At 44.5% G+C, this 21,832-nt stretch overlaps 2 protein-coding genes across 4 annotated transcripts in view; one reads left to right on the top strand and one right to left on the bottom strand.

Moving 5' to 3' along the window:
- Nucleotides 1-5,092, bottom strand: part of LOC105468148 (MOB family member 4, phocein) — a 56,587-nt gene extending 51,495 nt beyond the window's left edge. The window contains exons 1-4 of one of the 2 annotated variants that reach the window (XM_011718194.2): nucleotides 4,960-5,092; nucleotides 4,160-4,324; nucleotides 2,021-2,110; nucleotides 1,714-1,941 (exon numbers count right to left, since the gene is read on the bottom strand). In XM_011718194.2, coding sequence (XP_011716496.1) covers nucleotides 1,891-1,941; nucleotides 2,021-2,110; nucleotides 4,160-4,324; nucleotides 4,960-4,962 — 309 coding nt within the window. In that variant the 5' untranslated portion in view covers nucleotides 4,963-5,092 and the 3' untranslated portion in view covers nucleotides 1,714-1,890. Of the gene's footprint in view, nucleotides 1-1,713; nucleotides 1,942-2,020; nucleotides 2,111-4,159; nucleotides 4,325-4,959 lie in introns of those variants that run through there. The other variant, XM_071073131.1, reaches the window with a different exon arrangement.
- A 195-nt stretch (nucleotides 5,093-5,287) lies between these two features.
- On the top strand, nucleotides 5,288-21,803 carry LOC105468147 (heat shock protein family D (Hsp60) member 1). 2 transcript variants are annotated; one of them, XM_071073130.1, is made up of 12 exons: nucleotides 5,288-5,402; nucleotides 6,540-6,715; nucleotides 8,014-8,266; nucleotides 11,626-11,708; nucleotides 12,892-12,987; nucleotides 13,397-13,490; nucleotides 14,796-14,964; nucleotides 17,670-17,769; nucleotides 18,697-18,942; nucleotides 19,774-19,948; nucleotides 20,231-20,409; nucleotides 21,401-21,803. In XM_071073130.1, the coding sequence occupies exons 2-12, from the start codon at nucleotides 6,542-6,544 to the stop codon at nucleotides 21,551-21,553; spliced, it is 1,722 nt and encodes a 573-aa protein (XP_070929231.1). In that variant the 5' UTR covers nucleotides 5,288-5,402; nucleotides 6,540-6,541; the 3' UTR covers nucleotides 21,554-21,803. The 2 variants fall into 2 exon arrangements, with proteins under 2 accessions (XP_070929231.1, XP_070929230.1); XM_071073129.1 differs by lacking the exon at nucleotides 5,288-5,402 and adding an exon at nucleotides 5,463-5,619.
- Nucleotides 21,804-21,832: the final 29 nt, after the last annotated feature.

The raw sequence follows: 21,832 nt of genomic DNA, 5'->3' as shown, positions 1-21,832 counted from the left end.
TCAATGCTTACAAAACAAAGCTTAAAAGACGCAATGTAGCTGGGAAGTTAATTGGGGTGAAACTATGGATTACGGCTGAGCCACTGGAAAAATGTACCACAGCTGAGTGGGCTGACCCTGGTGAGCTCACTACTTTGTCATTGCTGCTGGCCGCCAAGGACAATCATCCCTCAAGGACTATGTGATGCCGTTTTCACGTTGTCTTACGGTAACTTGACAGGACGTCATATTCCTGGTATTAGATGCCAGTATCAGGTTAGAAACTACACTGAAGTCTTCCCGTTTCCCACCTCAACTGCACTGAGGTCATACTGACTAGGTGAGCATGTGGCTGTTTTCCAGCCCTGACAAACTAGTGTCAAATAGAAAAGCATAAATATAACCCACCACCATTAAAAAATAATAAGGCAATGTCCTAACTTTAATGTACAGTAGTTGATTTTCCAAAATACTGACCAACTCTTAAACGTTCTAAAAAAAAAAAAAAAAAGCTGCCAGGTGTGGTGGCTCACTCAGGCCTGGGATCCCAGCAATCTGGGAGGCCAAGGCAGGCGTATTGCTTGAGCCCAGAAGGTTCGAGACTAACTTGGACGACATGGCAAAACCCCATTTCTACAAAAGATACAAAAATTAATAGGTCATGGTCGTGCATGCCTGTAGTCCCAGTCACTCAAGGAGGCAGAGGCGGTTGGATCACCTGAGCCTGGGAGGAAGGTGGAGGCCACGGTGAGCCATGATAGTGCCACTGCACTCCAGCCTGGGTGACAAAGTGAGACTGTCTCCAAAAAAAAAAAAGACAAGAAAAAAAAAGGAAAGTATAATTATTCCCTCAATTTACATGGTACTTGTGTACCTGGGAATTCAGTATGTTAAACCATGCAAAAAATACTTTGTATTTACATAAATTGGAGTTAGGAATGAAAACCTGTATACACAAATTATGGAACACCTTAAGACCTGTAACTCATTAGCTTGTTGTATTTGGAATCTAAATGTTGCAGTGGTGGCTCAAGCTTGTAATCCCAGCACTTTGGGAGGCCAAGACGGGGGGGATCACGAGGTCAGGAGATCGAGACCATCCTGGCTGACACAGTGAAACCCCGTCTCTACTAAAAAATACAAAAAACTAGCCGGGCGAGATGGCGGGCGCCTGTAGTCTCAGCTACTCGGGAGGCTGAGGCAGGAGAATGGCGTGAACCTGGGAGGCGGAGCTTGCAGTGAGCTGAGATCCGGCCACTGCGCTCCAGCCTGGGCAACGGAGCCAGACTCCGTCTCAAAAAAAAAAAAAAAATTCCCAGCACTTTGGGAGTCCGGGACCAGCCTGGGCAACATGGCAAAACCTGTCTCTACCAAAAATACAAAAATTAGCTGGGCATGGTGGCACGTGCCTGTAATCCCAGGTACTCGGGAGGCTGAGGGAGGAGAATCACTTGAACCCAGGAGGTGGAGATTGCAGTGAGCCAAGATCGAACCACTGCACTCCAGCCTGGGTGACAGAGTGAGACTCCATTTCAGGGGGGGAAAAAAAAAAGTAAATCCATGGCTTGGTATCAGTATCAATCATGTATTAATAAAGCTAAATTCAGTATGAAAATGCACCTACCTAGAAAATCTTGTTTCCCAAAATTCTCTGCAGGTTACTTGAAAAACAGAAAACAGCATAAGCTAGAAAACCCTAAAACCATCTTAAAATAACTAAAGACTAACCACTCATTTACATATTTTTATTTGGAAATGTTTATATCAGCACAAGGAAATAATTTTGGAGACACTGGATGTCATTAGTTTATTATAAAAGAGAACTATGGAAATTATTTACATGATGAAAGATTTCAGAACTTCAGTGGAATGGGCAGCTTCATGTTGATGCCATTTCAATAGTGATTTATTTCAGTCTAGGTACTTTCCAAGAATGTCACCATCTCTAAATAGGAAATAATCCTGCAAGTGAATAAACCGTTAGTTAAGACACCTAATCGCAAATATTTGACTTCTTTTTAGAATTGTTAAGTTTACACACCTTGTCATCTAGAACTACTTTGGTGCCTCCATACTCTGGCAGAAGAACTTTATCTCCAACTTTCACGCTAACCGGTTGAATCTCTCCACCCTTAAAAAAGGAAGGATGTTTATTAGCAAACATATCTAGTTCACCCAACATAAACAGTTAACTTTTAAATCACTACAACTAATGAAACACACTCACTCAAATTCAATTATATTAAAAATACACTTGGTGGCTAAGTGACACGATTCATACTAGAATTGCAGATCTTCACTCAAAAATACCACTGTAGTCACACTTTTGAAATAATACACAGTGGCTTAAACTAAAACCTGACTCCAATATAAAAGTTCAAGAAAATATTCTGGAAAAGCTAACTTTACTTAACTAAAGCTAACTTTGTAACTGTTAAATATTAATGTAACTTATCAACTATATGAAATAAACCTGCAACGGTAGCCAGCACCCAGAAAATGCCATATACAAATGGTCATCTTTTCCTTCAACATACAAAAATGTAATATTGTTTTGTTCCCTCCAAAGTACAGATTTGGGGAAAGGGACTGCAGCTAAGTGTCCACTCCCAAGTCTTCCTATTCCTTCCTAACTCCATGACAGCTCCTCAATACAGCTTTCCTCCTCAAAAGCAACTGGAACAATGCAGCTAACATTATTTGGCCCCAACGGCATTTAGGCATTTACTGTGTATTTTGGCTGACATCTTTAGAAGCCTAAGGCCTAAATAGTTAACTGAGGAACATCTAAAACAGAGGTGTCCAATCCTTTGGCTTCCCTGGGCCACAGTGGAAGAATTGTGTTGGGCCACACATAAAGTACACTAACATTAACAGTAGCTAATGAGCTTAAAAAAACTTGCAAAAGAAATGTTTTAAGAAAGTTTAGGGATTTGTGTTAGGTGGCATTCAAAGCTGTCCTGGGCTGCAGGTTGGACAAGACTAACCAACCTGTTCCTCGGATAGGTACACCAACTAAGGCCCCAACTGGTTAAGATTAGGGCAATGTCAATGTGTTAGGGGTTAAACGAATAGTCCAAGATTCCTCTCAATTCTTAAATGCCCCCTCATTTTACCTTGAAGCACATCTTTTGTCTTTATTTATTTAGATACTAGGTCTCACTATGTTGCCGAGACTGGTTTCGAACTCCTGAGCTCAAATGATCCTCTTGCTTTGGCCTCCCAAAATGCAAGGATTATAGGTGTGAGTCACCATGCATAGCGTCTTTTGTCTCTTTTTTTTTTTTTTTTTTTTGAGACGGAGTCTCACGCTGTTGCCCAGGCTGGAGTGCAGTGGCGCGATCTCGGCTCACTGCAAGCTCCGCCTCCTCGGTTCACGCCATTCTCCTGCCTCAGCCTCCTGAGTAGCTAGGACTACAGACGCCCGCCACCGCGCCCGGCTAATTTTTTGTATTTTTAGTAGAGACGGGGTTTCACTGTGGTCTCGATTTCCTGACCTTGTGATCCGCCCGCCTCGGCCTCCCAAAGTGCTGGGATTACAGGCTTGAGCCACCGCGCCCGGCCTGCGTCTTTTGTCTTATTAAAAATTTAGAATGTAAGGCAAACACTGATCATACTAGGCTACCAAATTGCTATTGAAGGCTTTTTTCTTTTTGAGACGGAGTCTTGCCCTGTCGCACAGGCTGGAATGCAGTGGCGGGATCTCGGCTCCCTGCAACCTCCGCCTCCAGGGTTCAAATGATTCTCCTGCCTCAGCCTCCCCAGTAGCTGGGATTACAGGCGGATGCCAGCACACCCGGCTAATTTTTCTATCTTTAGTAGAGACAGGGTTTCACCATGTTGGTCAGGCTGGTCTTGAACTCCTGACCTTGTGATCCGCCCACTTCGGCCTCCCAAAGTGTTGGGATTACAGGCGTGAGCCACAGCGCCCGGCGTATTGAAGACAATTTTTAATACTCGAAACTATCACATAAAATAAACATCATAGCATTGGTCATATAAAATAAGCAACTTTATATTAGTCATTTCCCTTTAAGAAACAGATTAGAACCAAAGCAGTTAATGATCTTGGACATGACATAAATTCTACCTAATAGGAGACGTTTAATACTCCAGAATTACTCCTTTTCCCTCCACTGCACACTATAGAAAAAATAGTTCCACCGCAGCCCCCATTTACCTTTCCTTTAGAACCCGATCCAACAGCGACTACTGTTGCTTGCAATACTTTTCCTTGAGATTTTTCTGGAAGCATAATGCCTCCTTTGGTTACAGTTTCAGCAGCACTCCTTTCAACCAATACTCGGTCAAAGAGTGGAAGAAACTTTCTAAACGCTTGTCCTGCCTGTAGGAAGAGAAATGTTTTGAAACAAAAACTAAATGTAATCATATTATCAACAGGCAACGCCACCGTGTTGTATACATCTCAACACGTTTTGGCTTCGAAAGTTAACACCAAACCTCAGCTTATTCGTTAAGGAAACGCATTTGAATGTACTAACCAATATTCCAAGTTTAATTCCCGATTCCTTACATCTGTTAAGGGTCGTTGTCGCTCCTCTGGTGAGCAACCAGACCAGCTTTAAGGTCAACCTTAGTTTATTCCAAGGTCAAATGTTTTCCTTCTTCAGGGTTTTCCAGAAATTTTCAAGAAACGCTGGGTCAATCTCCCTGCCTGGCACCATGCTTTTTACCCAAGATATTACACATCCACAAAGGCCCTGCACAGCAGGTGGGACGCTGCGCTTGCATCCGGGTTCCCGCCACCTGCCTTACACACCCGTAACACACGCGCGTGCAAAGAGCCCCCGGAGAAGAAAAGGGTCGGGCAGGCCTTGCCGCTCCAAGGTGCCGGCGGGCGCTGGTCACTGAGTGGCCACCAATCCCTCCCGCCTAGCCCAACAAAAGAGGGGCGTCAGTGATCCCCGTACGCCTCAGACAGGCCCGGGCCTGCGGGCTTCGGTGCCACGCGGGACTCACCATGACTCCCTCCGCCTCAGACTCGTACTCTGCTCTAGTGTAGCGCCGCAAGGAGAGACTCGCGGCGCAGCCCTGGCGACACGTGAAAAAACCGCCCAGCACGCAGGCGCGCTCGCCCCAACCCCCGCCGCCAGCCCCCTCGCCCCTCCCCGCGAGAAAGGGCGGTCGCCCAGACGCGCGCCGCGATTCGCCCCAAGGGCCCTGCGCAGGCCGCTGACGCGAAGACTCGGAGGCGGAAGAAAAGAGGAGCTGTTTCTAGGCTTTTCTAGGCGCCCAGCCGAGTTGAAAGAACTACCCCTTCGTCCCCTCCCGGAAATGACGCGATTTTACCCTTGACCCGTAGGGAGCGCGGCACTTTCCGGAAAGTTCTGGAACTGAGCGCGGCCCGGGAACTAGCCTAAGCCGGCGGGAGAGGGCTGAGCGCGCTAGCACACGCTGCGCGGGTAGGGAGGGGCGGGGCTCGCGCGCAGGGTGTGCAGATTGCAGGGGACCGGCTGACGGGAAGGGGGTGGGAGCTGCCTGCACACGTGGTGCCCCGGGGCGGGGGGAGAGGCGGAGGGAGGGGACACGGGCTCATTGCCGTGTGCGCCCTGCACTCTGTCCCTCACTCGCCGCCGACGACTTGTCTCGCCGCGCGCACGCCCCGCCGCCGCCCCGCAGGTATGCGGCCTTCCCACGCCGCCTTCCCCGGCGCCTGCGACCCCCAAGTGGGCCTTCCTCCTCTGCGGTCCTGCTGGAGGATGCGGGCGACGACAACCTGGAGTTCTGTACCGCACCGCAGGCCCAGGCCCACGGGTCCAGGCCTCCCGGGTCCATGCGGGTTCCATCACGTGCGACGCGGATCCTGGACCTCGGCTGGGCGCAGGAGGGACAACTCACGGGGATTGAATTTGGGGGATTGTAGCCACTTAGGCCCGCTGGTGCAACCCGCGCCTGGTCGACTTAAGGGAACCGGGGAGGGTGGTGTACGCGAGGGAACCGCTTTTTTCCCCCGCAGGCAGCTGGGATACCGCGCCTTCACTCTTGACCTTGCTGGGGGCGTTCGGAAAGAAGGACACGTGGGCCCGCGCCGAGTGGGCCGGGCCGCCGCCCCCAGCATCGCGGCCTTGCTGGCTGCTCTGATACAGTAGCCTTGGGTGGATCCATGGAGATACTTTGCTGAGCTGCTTTTTGCACCGCCAGGAATACTTTCAGCTTCCCTGGTCACTGGGATTTGTAACTTGACTCTCTCCGGCTGACTTGGTTTCTCAGGGGCCACAGTTGGAGTGGGTCTGCCCACAAGGCCGTTTTCGCGGTGAAAGATTAACTCGTTTTTGGCGGCAGGGATAGGTGGCCGTGGGGAAGGAGCTGCATGTGCTTTGTGCTAGTGCTATAGGTCAGGCGCCGGGGCGGCTCTTTAGCTTGCGGTAGTGGCTGATGTTCCGAAGCTGCGGCGCCTTCCGTCATTCAGGTGTAGTGGCTGGCAGAGGTCAGCCAGGCTCACCATGTCACGTTGCTTGCTCTGTTGCACAGGTGCGCATGTTTGTGCTGCAGCGCAGCATAGGTGGTAGTACTGATTATCTTTTTGCTTCCATCGCCAGAAATGCTTCGGTTACCCACAGTCTTTCGCCAGATGAGACCGGTGTCCAGAGTACTGGCTCCTCATCTCACTCGGGCTTATGCCAAAGATGTAAAATTTGGTGCGGATGCCCGAGCCTTAATGCTTCAAGGTGTGGACCTTTTAGCCGATGCTGTGGCCGTTACAATGGGGCCAAAGGTATCAGTATTTTTATTTTATTATAATTATGGTAGTATTAATAGCATTTTGCTCACAAATAGTCGCCCTGAACTGTTGAACAGTACTTTCGTATCCATTTTTGAGAACTCAGTTTACATGTAAGAATTCTGAAGTATTGGTTAACTTTTTTTTTCTTAGACATGATCTTAAAGCTTAAACTGCTTCAGCCAGATTTTCGAAACTAGTTTGTTCAATGTGTGATGTAATCGGGTAGTAACATAGTTCAAGATGGATTCTTAAACTCGAGGTAGAATTTTGCTTGCCTAAGTTAAAATTTGGATCCTTTCTGAGTAGTTCATGCCAAGTGTAGAGAGAAGAGTTTAACTTATCTTCCATAATCCCTCAGGTATGTGCTTGTAGGTGCTAAATTTTTTTTTTTTTTTTTTTGGTTTATTGTAAAATGTACACAACATAAAATTACCATTAAGTGTGCACTTTGGGGACATGGGGACATTAATTACATTTATGTTGTGCAGTCACCACCACCATCCATCTCCAAAACTTTTTATATGGGAAAATTGTGATTTTGTACTCATTATACAGTAGCTTCCCATTCTCTCCTCCACCTCAAGATGCTAGTTTTACCCATCGGTTTTCTGCTGTTCTCTTGTTCCGAAGCATATTTAAAATAAGTCTCATTTAATAGGGGTAATATTTTGAGGGGGGCTTTGAAGGTGGTGTGCAGTCAAGTGGTGCTTCATTTCAGTTTGAAGACAGTTCAGATATCAAGTGATCCAAACAACTGCATAAAACACAACATTTGCACACCTCACGAATAGAAAGTAGCAGCTTTAGTTCAAATCCAAAGGATGGCCAATAACTGTGCCATGGTTGAAGTTGTATGTTGAGTGAACTTGGAAGAGCACACTACTTGCCTTGATGGTTAATATTTTAAACGAATTTTAAAACAAGTCACATTGCTTTAAAACATAACAGGCACTAACTAAAACTTAGGTATAAGTGATAGGAAGATTGTTTTATTCTTTGTCTTGTGTTCTTGTTCATTTTATAAGATGACAAATTTTAGTCCCTAGTATTTTAATCTTCTAAATTACTTAGTTCAAAATTATGCTCTTGGCAGAGAAACAGGTCATTCTGTCTGTAGACAAAGAATGTCGATAAACTTGCCCTTGAGATTCATGCTGCAAGACTGATAAAAATGACACAACTTATGTGGAGATTTTGAAGTAGTTGCTTTATTATGAAGACTGCTCATTTTTTAAAATATAAGTAATCCTTAGGGTATGTGTGATCCTGTTACATTTTTTTTCTTGTAGGGAAGAACAGTGATTATTGAGCAGAGCTGGGGAAGTCCCAAAGTAACAAAAGATGGTGTGACTGTTGCAAAGTCAATTGACTTAAAGGATAAATATAAAAACATTGGAGCTAAACTTGTTCAAGATGTTGCCAATAACACAAATGAAGAGGCTGGGGATGGCACTACCACTGCTACTGTACTGGCACGCTCTATAGCCAAGGAAGGCTTCGAGAAGATTAGCAAAGGTGCTAATCCCGTGGAAATCAGGAGAGGTAGGAATGTCTATTGTCACTACAGTGTTCTAAACTTCAGTGTGCTTTAAGGCATTGATTCCTTGGAGCTAAGGAGAGTGTCTGTTACTTTAGGAAATTGATCTTTCTCTCATTCCTCTTGGCCTGGAGAAATCTTAAACTGGGTTTTCCTTTAGCAAGTAGTGATTGAATGCCTGGCTGTATGGTGGGTAGGTACTGTTAGGTAATTTTGATGTTTTACTTAGTTGGTTTATTTTGTTTTTAGAGACAGGGTCTTGCTCTGTAGCCTAGGCTGGACTGCACTGGAACTCCTGGACTCAAGCAATCCTCCTGCTTCAGCCTCCAAGTAGCTGGGACTACTACAGGCACTCACCACCATTCCTGGCTAATTTTTAGTTTAGTTTTGTAGAAAGTAAGATTGAATACACTGGATCATTCAGAATGTCAGAAAGTAATGTTTTCCTCAGTTTATTTTTTTTTATTTTTTTGAGACAGTCTTGCTCTGTCCCCCAGGCTGGAGTACTGTGGCGTGATCTACGCTTACTGCAAGCTCCGCCTCCCAGGTTCACGCCTCCCGAGTGAACCTCCTGCCTCAGCCTCCCGAGTAGCTGGGACTACAGGTGCCCACCACCATGCCCAGCTAATTTTCTTTATTTTTTAGTAGAGATGAGGTTTCACCGTGTTAGCCAGGATGGTCTCGATCTCCTGACCTCGTGATCTGCCTGCCTCGGCCTCCCAAAGTGCTGGGATTACAGGCATGAGCCACCGCGCCCGGCCCATTAGTTTATTTTTTCTTTTCTTTTTTTGAGACGGAGTCTCGCTCTGTCGCCCAGGCTGGAGTGCAGTGGCCGGATCTCAGCTCACTGTAAGCTCCGCCTCTCGGGTTCACGCCATTCTCCGGCCTCAGCCTCCCAAGTAGCTGGGACTACAGGCGCCCGCCACCTCGCCCAGCTAGTTTTTTGTATTTCTTAATAGAGACGGGGTTTCACCGTGTTAGCCAGATGGTCTTGATCTCCTGACCTCGTGATCCGCCCGTCTCGGCCTCCCAAAGTGCTGGGATTACAGGCATGAGCCACCGCGCCCGGCCCATTAGTTTATTTTTTCTTTTCTTTTTTTTTTTTTTTTTTTTGAGACGGAGTCTCGCTCTGTCGCCCAGGCTGGAGTGCAGTGGCCGGATCTCAGCTCACTGTAAGCTCCGCCTCTCGGGTTCACGCCATTCTCCGGCCTCAGCCTCCCAAGTAGCTGGGACTACAGGCGCCCGCCACCTCGCCCAGCTAGTTTTTTGTATTTCTTAATAGAGACGGGGTTTCACCGTGTTAGCCAGATGGTCTTGATCTCCTGACCTCGTGATCCGCCCGTCTCGGCCTCCCAAAGTGCTGGGATTACAGGCTTGAGCCACCGCGCCCAGCCAGTTTATTTTTTCTTAATAGCACACACCGTGTTATTGGTTTGTGTTTTGTTAGTGCTTGTAACTGGAGTGCAGCTTAATTAACAGATTTGCTCCTCAGCATGAACTTCATGGCAGTGTAGACTTAAATTCTAGTCCCATCTTTGTCATTTATTAGCTGTGTGCTAAGACTTGGTTTTCCTATCAGCAGAATTGCTGTGTATATCCAGCGTATGTTAGGGTTGAAACCAGGAACCCTCTTGTGAGTGAAGGTGGGGGAGCTATTGATAATTTTTTGTCAGAATTGGCATACTAATGTATCATTACCTCATATATTTCAATGTTTATGGACCAAGTGACTACACTTCACTAAAAGCAATTTTTTTTTTTTTTTTTTTTTTTTTTTTTGAGACGGAGTCTCGCTCTGTCGCCCAGGCTGGAGTGCAGTGGCCGGATCTCAGCTCACTGCAAGCTCCGCCTCCCGGGTTCACACCATTCTCCTGCCTCAGCCTCCCGAGCAGATGGGACTACAGGCGCCCGCCACCTCGCCCGGCTAGTTTTTTGTATTTTTTAGTAGAGACGGGGTTTCACGGTGTTAGCCAGGATGGTCTCGATCTCCTGACCTCGCGATCCACCCGTCTCGGCCTCCCAAAGTGCTGGGATTACAGGCTTGAGCCACCGTGCCCGGCTACTAAAAGCAATTTTACTGTAAATCACTAACAAGTATTAAGGTTATGAAGAGGACTTCCCAACACTTTGCATTGGATTTTTTTTGAAGTAACATTTCTCAAACAACAAGAGAGCTAGCACTACTCCCAGTTGAGCAAAATAGGACTGTTAAGAGTGATGTAAAACAAAAATATTTTGTTAGTTCATAATACATACTAAATTGAGGGGTTTTCAGATAATTGACACCTGCAGAGGCATAGTCACAACAGATTCCTATCACTTAAGAACTATACTTCTTGTTGAAAATAAGGGAGTGTTAACCATTTTGGTCCTTTTTTGCATCATCTAATGGACATGAGAAGTGTTGGGGACCCTACTGAAAACAGGCAGCATGATTGAGTTAGGAATAATTTGCATAGGATGAGTTCAGTGGTGAGACTCTTGAAACTATACATATCTACCTTGTTTTAGTCCTATTTTCTTTTTTTTTTTTTTTTTTTTTTTTTTTTTGAGATGGAGTCTCGCTCTGCCACCCAGGCTGGAGTGCAGTGGCCGGATCTCAGCTCACTGCAAGCTCCGCCTCCCGGGTTCACGCCATTCTCCTGCCTCAGCCTCCCGAGTAGCTGGGACTACAGGCGCCCGCCACCTCGCCCGGCTAGTTTTTTGTATTTTTTAGTAGAGACAGGGTTTCACCGTGTCAGCCAGGATGTCAGCCAGGATGGTCTCGATCTCCTGACCTCGTGATCCGCCCGTCTCGGCGTCCCAAAGTGCTGGGATTACAGGCGTGAGCCACCGCGCCCGGCCTTAGTCCTATTTTCAAAATTTTGGCATTGTGAGATTTTATTTACTGTGTGAACCTAAAGTTACTGTTTAAGTACATGCCATGCAACTCTGTGTTATTAAGAAGCACTGTCTCAGAAGCTGTGTGTAAATTTAATATTAAGGCACTAAAGACCAAGCATAGGTACATGCCTGTAATCCCAGCTACATGGGAAGCTGAAGTGGGAGGATCACTTGAGCCCAGGAGTTCAAGACCAGCTTTGGCAACATAGCGAGACTTTGTCTACAAAAATAAAACGAGCTGAGCACGGTGGCTTGAGCCTGTGGTCTCAGCTGCTCCCTTGAGCCCAGGGTGTCAGGGCTTCAGTGAGCCATGATCTGTGCTACTGCACTCCAGCCTGGGCGACGGAACAAGGCCCTGTCTCAAAAAAAATAATAAAAATAAATTTAAGGCATTAAAATATTTGTAACGAATCTCAAGATTTCTACTTGACTTAGAAGCCATGAGAGAAATAAACATTGTAATGACATATTGTTGAACTAGGTGTGATGTTAGCTGTTGATGCTGTAATTGCTGAACTTAAAAAGCAGTCTAAACCTGTGACCACCCCTGAAGAAATTGCACAGGTAAGGACTTAACATGTTATATGTGTTTTTAAAAAAATTTAATGGCATGTGTAATTTTTTTTTCCTTGATCACACCAATGTCAGAATAACAATACTACACAATCATCAATATTAGAATCATTGTTTCTTACTGCTAAAACCTTTGAAAAGAATAGTGACCATAATGGTTGTCATTTAGTTCTGCATGTGGTTGTCATTTTATTTTTTTATTTTTTTATTTTTTTTATTTGTTTTTTTTTGAGACAGAGTCTCGCTCTGTCGCCCGGGCTGGAGTGCAGTGGCCGGATCTCAGCTCACTGCAAGCTCCGCCTCCCGGGTTCACGCCATTCTCCTGCCTCAGCCTCCCGAGGAGCTGGGACTACAGGCGCCCACCACCGCGCCCGGCTAATTTTTTGTATTTTTTAGTAGAGACGGGGTTTCACCGTGTTAACCAGGATGGTCTCGATCTCCTGACCTCGTGATCCGCCCATCTTGGCCTCCCAAAGTGCTGGGATTACAGGCTTGAGCCACTGCGCCCGGCCGTGTGGTTGTCATTTTAGTTCTACATGGCTGTAAAATGGATTTGTATGTTGTGAAAATGTTCTTAGCCATTGTCAAAGGTGCATAAATTTTGTCAGTTTGTAATGAAGTCAGCATTTTTAAACTTTTGTTACAAGAATAGTTTTGTTTTTTTTTTTTTTTGAGACGGAGTCTCGCTCTGTCGCCCAGGCTGGAGTGCAGTGGCCGGATCTCAGCTCACTGCAAGCTCCGCCTCCCGGGTTTACACCCTTCTCCTGCCTCAGCCTCCTGAGTAGCTGGGACTACAGGCGCCCACCACCACGCCCGGCTAGTTTTTTGTGTTTTTTTTAATAGAGACGGGGTTTCACCGTGTTAGCCAGGATGGTCTCGATCTCCTGACCTCGTGATCCGCCCGTCTCGGCCTCCCAAAGTGCTGGGATTACAGGCTTGAGCCACCGCGCCCGGCCAAGAATAGTTTTATATATCATATTCTTCAAATCAATGTAGTCAAATAATGAATCAGAAAAGAGCAAAGAACCAGTGTTTCATGAAAACTACCATAACGTAAATTCCCCTTCTCTCCCCTGAATGGAAGTATCAATTTGGAAGTTACTAGGAAAAGGTAAGGGAACTGACTAAGGACACCACCCTTACCTTTTATTGAAGAGTAACTTGATTATTTCAGGTTGCTACAATTTCTGCAAATGGAGACAAAGAAATTGGCAATATCATCTCTGATGCAATGAAAAAGGTTGGAAGAAAGGGTGTCATCACAGTAAAGGCAAGTGTGTTTGTATTTTTAAAGATAGTTTGAGTTATCTGATGATCAAAAGTTTGAGTTATCTGATGATCAAAACTGAATTTTCCAAATAGAAAAATTCTGTGTTTTAAAAACAGTGCTTTTTTATTCCTTCATATGTAGTCTCAGCACATGTATAGAATAAAGTACTTACTGTGTTTTATGTGAATTCGCCTTTACTCCATGAAATGAATCCATCTTAACTTAAATGATTATTCAAATAAGCACTTCTTGGAATTTTTTGCAGAAGTGCAATTGGATGTCCTGGGCTTTTTCATACTCCACCCTACATCTCTTATGGCCAGAGGAGTCTGTTTTTATTAATCTGGCCTGTAATTCCATGTTTTGTTTTCAATGAAATCAATATACCTAATTCTTTGACATTTCATAGGATGGAAAAACACTGAATGATGAATTAGAAATTATCGAAGGCATGAAGTTTGATCGAGGCTATATTTCTCCATACTTTATTAATACATCAAAAGGTAAGAACAAATCAATAACTGAGTAATTATTATTATTTTTTATTATTTTAGGCAGAGTCTCATTTTCTGTGGCCCAGGCTGGAGTGCAGTGGCGAGATGCAGTGGCGCATTGCTCACTGCAACCTCCACCTCCTGGGTTCGAGTGATTCTCCTGCCTCAGTCTCCCGAGCAGCTGGGATTACAGGCACACGCCACCATGCCAACCTGATTTTTTTTTTTTTTTTTTTTTTTTTGAGACGGAGTCTCGCTCTGTAGCCCAGGCTGGAGTGCAGTGGCCGGATCTCAGCTCACTGCAAGCTCCGCCTCCCGGGTTCACGCCATTCTCCGGCCTCAGCCTCCTGAGTAGCTGGGACTACAGGCGCTGCCACCTCGCCCGGCTATTTTTTGTATTTCTTAGTAGAGACGGGGTTTCACCGTGTTAGCCAGGATGGTCTTGATCTCCTGACCTCGTGATCCGCCCATCTCGGCCTCCCAAAGTGCTGGGATTACAGGCTTGAGCCACCGCGCCCGGCCCTGATTTTTGTATTTTTAGTAGAGATGGGGTTTCACCAAGTTGGCCAGGCTGGTCTCTTAACTCCTGACCTCAGGTGATCCACCTGCCTTGGCCTCCCAAAGTGCTGGGATTACAGGTATGCAGTACCATGCCTGGCTAATTTTTGTATTTTTATTTTATTTTATTTTATTTATTTTTTTTTTTGAGACGGAGTCTCGCTGTGTCACCCAGGCTGGAGTGCAGTGGCGCGATCTCGGCTCACTGCAAGCTCCGCCTCCCGGGTTCACACCATTCTCCTGCCTCAGCCTCCCGAGCAGATGGGACTACAGGCGCCCGCCACCACGCCCGGCTAGTTTTTTGTATTTTTAGTAGAGACGGGGTTTCACCATGTTAGCCAGGATGGTCTCGATCTCCTGACTTCGTGATCCACCCGCCTCGGCCTCCCAAAGTACTGGGATTACAGGCTTGAGCCACCGCGCCCGGCCTAATTTTTGTATTTTTAAGAGAGACAGGGTTTAGCCATGTTGACCAGGCTGGTTTTGAACGCTTGGCCTCAAGTCATCTGCCTGCTTTGGCCTCCTGAAATGTTTAAAATATACTTTCTTAATGTGTGTCAAACTATAGGTATTAGTTGGTGTCATACTCTAAAAAATAAATGTGTATATTCCAAAAGTTAATGCATATTAGACATGAAGGAGGAAAACAAACTCACTGATCAATTTTAAAATGTATTGGAACCTTGGTTTAGCTTTTCACTTAAATACATTGCAGTCATTTTTTGTATATTTTTGAAATCTTCATTATTTTTACAGGTCAGAAATGTGAATTCCAGGATGCCTATGTTCTGCTGAGTGAAAAGAAAATTTCTAGTGTCCAGTCCATTGTACCTGCTCTTGAAATTGCCAATGCTCACCGTAAGCCTTTGGTCATAATCGCTGAAGACGTTGATGGAGAAGCTCTAAGTACACTCGTCTTGAATAGGTAATAGGCAGTGGTATTTGATGATTTGTATTTCTGGGTCAAAGACAGAATTATTTCTGTTTCTATTCGCAGTCTCCATCATGTGTACCTCCACATTTGATCCAGTTGTGTTTGTATCTAGAATTGTCATTGTGTAAATCAGATGTGCTCTATGTATCCTTATGGTTCTGTTTTTGAAAGGGACCCCAAATTCTTTACTATTTTGCCCAGCTGTCACGTAGAACAGACTGATTTAGCACATTGGTACCTTTCTATATTTTGCAAGTGTTTACAGTTGTTTTGAAGGTACATGACTGGATCTTGTAATTTTTTTTTTTTTTTTTTTTTTTTTTTGAGATGGAGTCTCACTCCATGGCCCAGGCTAGAGTGTAGTGGCATAATCGTGGCTCACTACAATCTCCATCTCCTGGGTTCAAGCAATTCTTCTGCCTCAGCCTCCCGAGCAGCTGGGACTACAGGCATGTGCCACCACACCTGACTAATTTTTGTATTTTTAGTAGAGACAGGGTTTCACCATATTGACCAGGCTGGTCTCAAACTCCTGACCCGTGATCTGCCCGCCTTAGCCTTCCAAAGTGCTGGGAATTACAGTTGTGAGCCACTGCTCCCGGCTTGTAATTTTTTTTTTTTTTTTTTGAGACAGAGTCTCAGTCTGCCTCCCAGGCTGGAGTGCAGTGGCTCAATCTTGGCTCAAGCCTCCTGGGTTCAAGTGTGAATCTTTTTTTTTTTTTTTTTAAAGGTTTTTCTGGTTAAAAATATGTATATTTTCAGAATATTATTTTGCATAGAACAGGGAAGTAAACAACTAACATTCCAAATAACTCAAATGGGCCAGGCACAGTGGCTCACATCTATAATCCCAGCACTTGGGGAGGCACAGGCAGGTGGATCACCTGAGATCAGGAGTTCGAGACCAGCCTGGTCAACGTAGTGAAACCCCATATCTACTAAAAATATAAAAATTAGCAGAGCTTGGCGGTGCACGCCTGTAATCCCGGCTACTCAGAGGCTGAGGCAGGAGAATCGCTTGAATCCAGGAGGCAGAAGTTGCAGTGTTCCGAGATTGTGCCACTGCACTCCAGCCTGGGCAACAAAGTGAGACTCTGTCTCTAAATAAATAACTGAGATGTAAGTGTATTTCACCATCGAATATTTTTTATTTGTTTTGAGAGACAGACTCTGTCACCCAGGCTGGGCTGCTGTGGCATGATCATAGCTCACAGAAGCCTTGAACTCTTGGTGTCAAGCAATCCTCCTGCCTCAGCCTCCCAAGTAGCTGGGACTACACACTTGCACAAGCACACTTGGCTGATCTTTTAATTCTAAGGGCATTATTAAAATGTTTGTTCTTCCTTATCTGAGAATTGAAGTATGTCAGAAGCAAGACTTTTCTTTCCATTTCATTATAGTAGAAATGCACAAATTAGGAGGTATGTTTTAGACATTACATGTGTTGATGTGACGCAAAAGCTCTAATGAGCTGCCTTACCCTGGAACGTTTTTCTTAGCTTGGATTTGCTTTGTTGGAGGGATTAAGAAAAGACTTGGCCAGGAGCGGTGATTCATGCCTGTAATCTCAGCACTTTGGGAGGCTGAGGCAGGTGGATCATGAGGCCAGGAGATGGAGACCATCCTGGCTAACATGGTGAAATCCCATCTCTAGTAAAAATACAAAAAAAAATTAGCTGAGCGTGGTGGCAGGCACCTGTAGTCCCAGCTACTTGGGAGGCTGAGGCAGGAGAATGGCGTAAACCTGGGAGGCAGAACTTGGCAGTGAGCTGAGATCTCACCACTGCACTCCAGCTTGGGCGACAGAGCAAGACTCTGTCTCAAAAAAAAAAAAAAGACTTAAAGACTTGAGGCCAGAAAAAAACAAGTCTACGGAGTTTTCATTAGGCCATTTAACTGCTAGTTGAAAACTGGGATATCCAGTTTACATAGCATATAGCTTATTCCTCTAATTTTTATTTGGGTCCTTAATAAAATAGACCAGCTGTCTTGAAGTTTGAACATTCCTTCTGTTTCACAATCTGTTCTCAAATGGACATTTGATTGCACATTCTAAGTATTCATTTACCTGGCAAAAATTTCAGGTGAGCTTAACAATACTGTCAGCTTTTTGTATAACATTTATAAAAGAAGTGAATTCAGAACATTGCTCATTCAAAACTCAGCATTAATACAATCTATGGAGTAGATGTTTATTAAATGACCCTCAAATGTAGTATTTAGTAATTATTTTTCTACCATTCATAATAGTTAATCACTGTATCCTATAACTTATTGTGATGTGATTTTTGCTGCTCAGCCTCCCGAGTAGTGGGGATTACAGGTGTCTGCTACCGCATTTGGCTGATGTTTGTATTTTTAGTAGAGATGGGGTTTCACCATCTTGGCCAGGCTGGTCTCGAACTCCTGACCTCGTGAGCCACCACGCCCGGCAAGGCCAACAGTTTATTAAGAAGATAAACAGATATGAACAAGTATAGATTAATAGAAAATAGCCTTAACTGTCTCACATCTTTCCTGTCTTAATTTGATCAAAAATTGGTAGGAAGCAAAAAAAAAAAAAAAAAAAAAAAGCAAAAACCAAACCAGATTACTTAGGGAGTCCTAAGTAATCTAAGTAGTAACAGAGCTTGAGGGGAATTTAAACAGAGGCATTTTTATTTCATTTAAATCTTACTGTCAACTATTCTTAACAGGCTAAAGGTTGGTCTTCAGGTTGTGGCAGTCAAGGCTCCAGGGTTTGGTGACAATAGAAAGAACCAGCTTAAAGATATGGCTATTGCTACTGGTGGTGCAGTAAGTAAAATAAATGCGATAATGGTTTGCTGAATGTTTATACTTGTCTGAAATTTATAGATAGTTTAACATTTTTCACAATTAGATACTACAGCTATCTGTTTCTGTTGGCTCTTTGGAAGGTAGGGGTTGGATTAAATTCCCTTTAATTAGCTACGAGGCCACGAGTCTGGCCTAAGAATGGGCTTTTATTGACTATTCTATATTCACTAAATCTTACTGACTGAATAAGGGGTTTCCTTTTTTTTTTTTTTTTTTTGGAGACAGGGTGTCTTGATCTGTCTTGACTATTCTTATTGACTAAATCTGTGGAGTTTCCTTTTTTTTTTTTTTTTTTTTTTGAGACAGGGTGTCTTGATCTGTCACCCAGGCTGGAATGCAGTGGCACAATCTTGGCTCACTGCAACCTGCGCCTCCTGGGTTCAAGCAATTCTCCTGTCTCAGCCTCCCAAGTAGCTGGGACTACAGGTGCAGTACCATGCCCAGCTAATTTTTTTACTTTTAGTAATGGTGGGTCTCACTATGTTGCCTAGGCTTCTCAAACTCCTGGACTCAAGCAATAGGCCTGCCTCTGCCTCCCAGAGTCCTGGGATCTGTTTTCAGTTTTGAAAGATAAAAGTGTGTGCTACAAATGATGTAGGACTTGAGAGTCAAGGCCTATGGTCTTGTCCTGGCTCTACCAGTAAGTGTGACCTTGGATGTTTTTTTCTCAAGTAAGGCTAATAATAATTACCAGAGTTGGGAGAATTGAGAAGTTGGAAATGCAATGGAAGACAATACTCAAGTCTTGTTCTGGACTAACAGTGATCTTACAGTCTCTCATTTCAAAGAATATTTCAAGATGATTCTCTTGCCTGGTATATTAATAAACTTGGTATAATGGTAGAAACTAACCTACAGCTGGTTTACGTTTAACTCATTTTGTAGGTGTTTGGAGAAGAGGGGTTGACCATAAATGTTGAAGACATTCAGCCTCATGACTTAGGAAAAGTTGGAGAGGTCATTGTGACCAAAGACGATGCCATGCTCTTAAAAGGAAAAGGTGACAAGGTTGAAATTGAAAAACGTATTCAAGAAATCATTGAGCAGTTAGATGTCACAACTAGTGAATATGAAAAGGAAAAACTGAATGAACGGCTAGCAAAACTTTCAGATGGAGTAGCTGTGCTGAAGGTAAGATTCATTATTATGAATAAGTTTTTTGGGTTCTGAGTCCAAGAATGATTGTCCTTCTGTAGTATTCCCCAGTAGTACCATGGAACTAAACAAATATTTGAGGAATTAATAGTGGAATTTTGTTTTGTTTTGTGGGTTTTTTTTTTTTTTTTTTTTTTTTTTTTGAGACAGAGTCTCGCTGTGTCGCTCAGGCTGGAGTGCAGTGGCTGGATCTCAGCTCACTGCAAGCTCTGCCTCCCGGGTTTACGCCATTCTCCTGCCTCAGCCTCCTGAGTAGTTGGGACTACAGGCGCCCGCCACCACGCCTGGCTAGTTTTTTTGTAATTTTTTTTAGTAGAGATGGGGTTTCACCGTGTTAGCCAGGATGGTCTCGATCTCCTGACCTCATGATCCGCCCGTCTCGGCCTCCCAAAGTGCTGGGATTACAGGCTTGAGCCACCGCGCCCGGCCTTGTTTTGTTTTAAGCCCTCCGTCACCTAGGCTGGGATGCAGTGGTGCAATCTTGGCTCGCTGCAACTTCCGCCTCCTGGGTTCAAGCAAACCTCCTGCCTCAGCCTCCCGAGTAGCTGGGATTACAGGTGCTCGCCACCATGCCTGGCTAATTTTGTATTTTTCGTGGAGACAGGGTTTCACCATGTTGGCCAGGCTGGTCTCAAACTCCTGACCTCAAGTGATGCACTCACCTCAGCCTCCCAAAGTGCTAGTATTACAGGTGTGAGCTACCATGCCCACCCCAGGATTGCTTTTTAAGTAAACTGCTTTTAAATGACTTGGCAATTAGCATCTTGAATGAAGAGGCCATACTAACTGGAATTCTTTCATCTTTAGGTTGGTGGGACAAGTGATGTTGAAGTGAATGAAAAGAAAGACAGAGTTACAGATGCACTTAATGCTACAAGAGCTGCTGTTGAAGAAGGCATTGTTTTGGGAGGGGGTTGTGCCCTGCTTCGATGCATTCCAGCCTTGGACTCATTGACTCCAGCTAATGAAGATCAAAAAATTGGTAAAAAGTTACCTTTTAAATGAGTTTGTGGCCTGATTTTAGTGTTTCTGTTAGAATAATAATGTTGCAGTCCCCTAAATGGAACAGCACATCCATTTCCTGAATAACAGAAGTAGAATAGTGCTAATGTCAGAGCTAAACATGCATCACATCTTTTTCAGAGGAAATTATTTGACCTGTAGTAGGATTGGGATTTCCCTACATCAATATTCTCACAAATTATAAATGTGTTATAATATTTACAAATGAAAGTATTAAAATTTTGCTGAAATTTCTTTGTAGGTATAGAAATTATTAAAAGAACACTCAAAATTCCAGCAATGACCATTGCTAAGAATGCAGGTGTTGAAGGATCTTTGATAGTTGAGAAAATTATGCAGAGTTCCTCAGAAGTTGGTTATGATGCTATGGCTGGAGATTTTGTGAATATGGTGGAAAAAGGAATTATTGACCCAACAAAGGTAAATAGTTGAACACTTTCTAAAAATTCTTCTGTTGTTCATTTTGTTAATATCCCCACATCCCAAATCTTTGGTCACCAGAAAAATAGTCTAATAGCAGTAGCAACAGCAGTAGCACTTGTGCCCATCAACAATTCTCATGTACATCTTCAGAACCTATTTATTTATTTATTTATTTTTATTTTTTTTTTTTGAGACGGAGTCTCGCTGTCTCTCCCAGGCTGGAGTGCAGTGGCGTGATCTCGGCTCACTGCAAGCTCCGCCTCCTGGGTTCACACCATTCTCCCGCCTCAGCCTCCCAAGTAGCTGGGACTACAGGCGCCCGCCACCACGCCCGGCTAGTTTTTTGTATTTTTAATAGAGACGGGGTTTCACCATGTTAGCCAGGATAGTCTCCATCTCCTGACCTCGTGATCCACCCGCCTCGGCCTCCCAAAGTGCTGGGATTACAGGCTTGAGCCACCGCGCCCGGCCAAACCTAGATATTTAATACTCCACTAAAAGGAAGGGGGATTCCTTGAGTAGCAGTTGAGTCCATGCCTGGAGGCAGGAAAAAATCAGGATGGATCTGGAACACCCTGTTCCTGCCTGGCCAGTAAGAATACTTTCCAAGATACCCAGAACAGGGTTTTGTTTCATTTTTGAGACAGAGTTTTGTTCTTGTTGCCCAGACTGGAGTGCAATGGCACGATCTCGGCTCACAGCAACCTCCACCTCCTGGGTTCAAGCGATTCTCCTGCCTCAGCCTCCTGAGTAGCTGGAATTATAGGCATGCGCCACCATGCCTGGCTAATTTTTGTATTTTTAGTAGAGATGGGGTCTTACCATGTTGGCCAGGCTGGTGTTGAACTCCTAACCTCATCTACCTGCCTCGGCCTCCCAAAGTGCTGGGATTACAGGGGTGAGCCACCATGCCCAGACAGAAATTTTCAGTAAGTCTTGCTCATATTTTACTAAGGGAAAACTAATGTTTAATTAAACTTTTTTCTAGGTTGTGAGAACTGCTTTATTGGATGCTGCTGGTGTGGCCTCTCTGTTAACTACAGCAGAAGTTGTCGTCACAGAAATTCCTAAAGAAGAGAAGGACCCTGGAATGGGTGCAATGGGTGGAATGGGAGGTGGTATGGGAGGTGGCATGTTCTAACTCCTAGACTAGTAGTGCTTTACCTTTATTAATGAACTGTGACAGGAAGCCCAAGGCAGTGTTCCTCACCAATAACTTCAGAGAAGTCAGTTGGAGAAAATGAAGAAAAAGGCTGGCTGAAAATCACTATAACCATCAGTTACTGGTTTCAGTTGACAAAATATATAATGGTTTACTGCTGTTATTGTCCATGCCTACAGATAATTTATTTTGTATTTTTGAATAAAAAACATTTGTACATTCCTGATAATGGGTACAAGAGCCATGTACCAATGTACT

This window comes from Macaca nemestrina, chromosome 11 (assembly GCF_043159975.1).
Source record: "Macaca nemestrina isolate mMacNem1 chromosome 11, mMacNem.hap1, whole genome shotgun sequence".
Classification (NCBI taxonomy): domain Eukaryota; kingdom Metazoa; phylum Chordata; class Mammalia; order Primates; family Cercopithecidae; genus Macaca; species Macaca nemestrina.
The sequence above is the reverse complement of the archived record's forward strand: the minus strand, read 5'-3'. Positions and strand labels throughout refer to the sequence as shown.

Excerpts from the sequence above, each read along its gene's own strand:
- LOC105468147 (XM_071073130.1), top strand. The coding sequence starts at position 6,542 with ATGCTTCGGTTACCCACAGTCTTTCGCCAGATGAGACCGGTGTCCAGA. Across the intron at positions 17,770-18,696 it reads CTATTGCTACTGGTGGTGCA|GTGTTTGGAGAAGAGGGGTT; the intron begins GTAAGTAAAATA and ends CTCATTTTGTAG. Across the intron at positions 20,410-21,400 it reads GAATTATTGACCCAACAAAG|GTTGTGAGAACTGCTTTATT; the intron begins GTAAATAGTTGA and ends ACTTTTTTCTAG.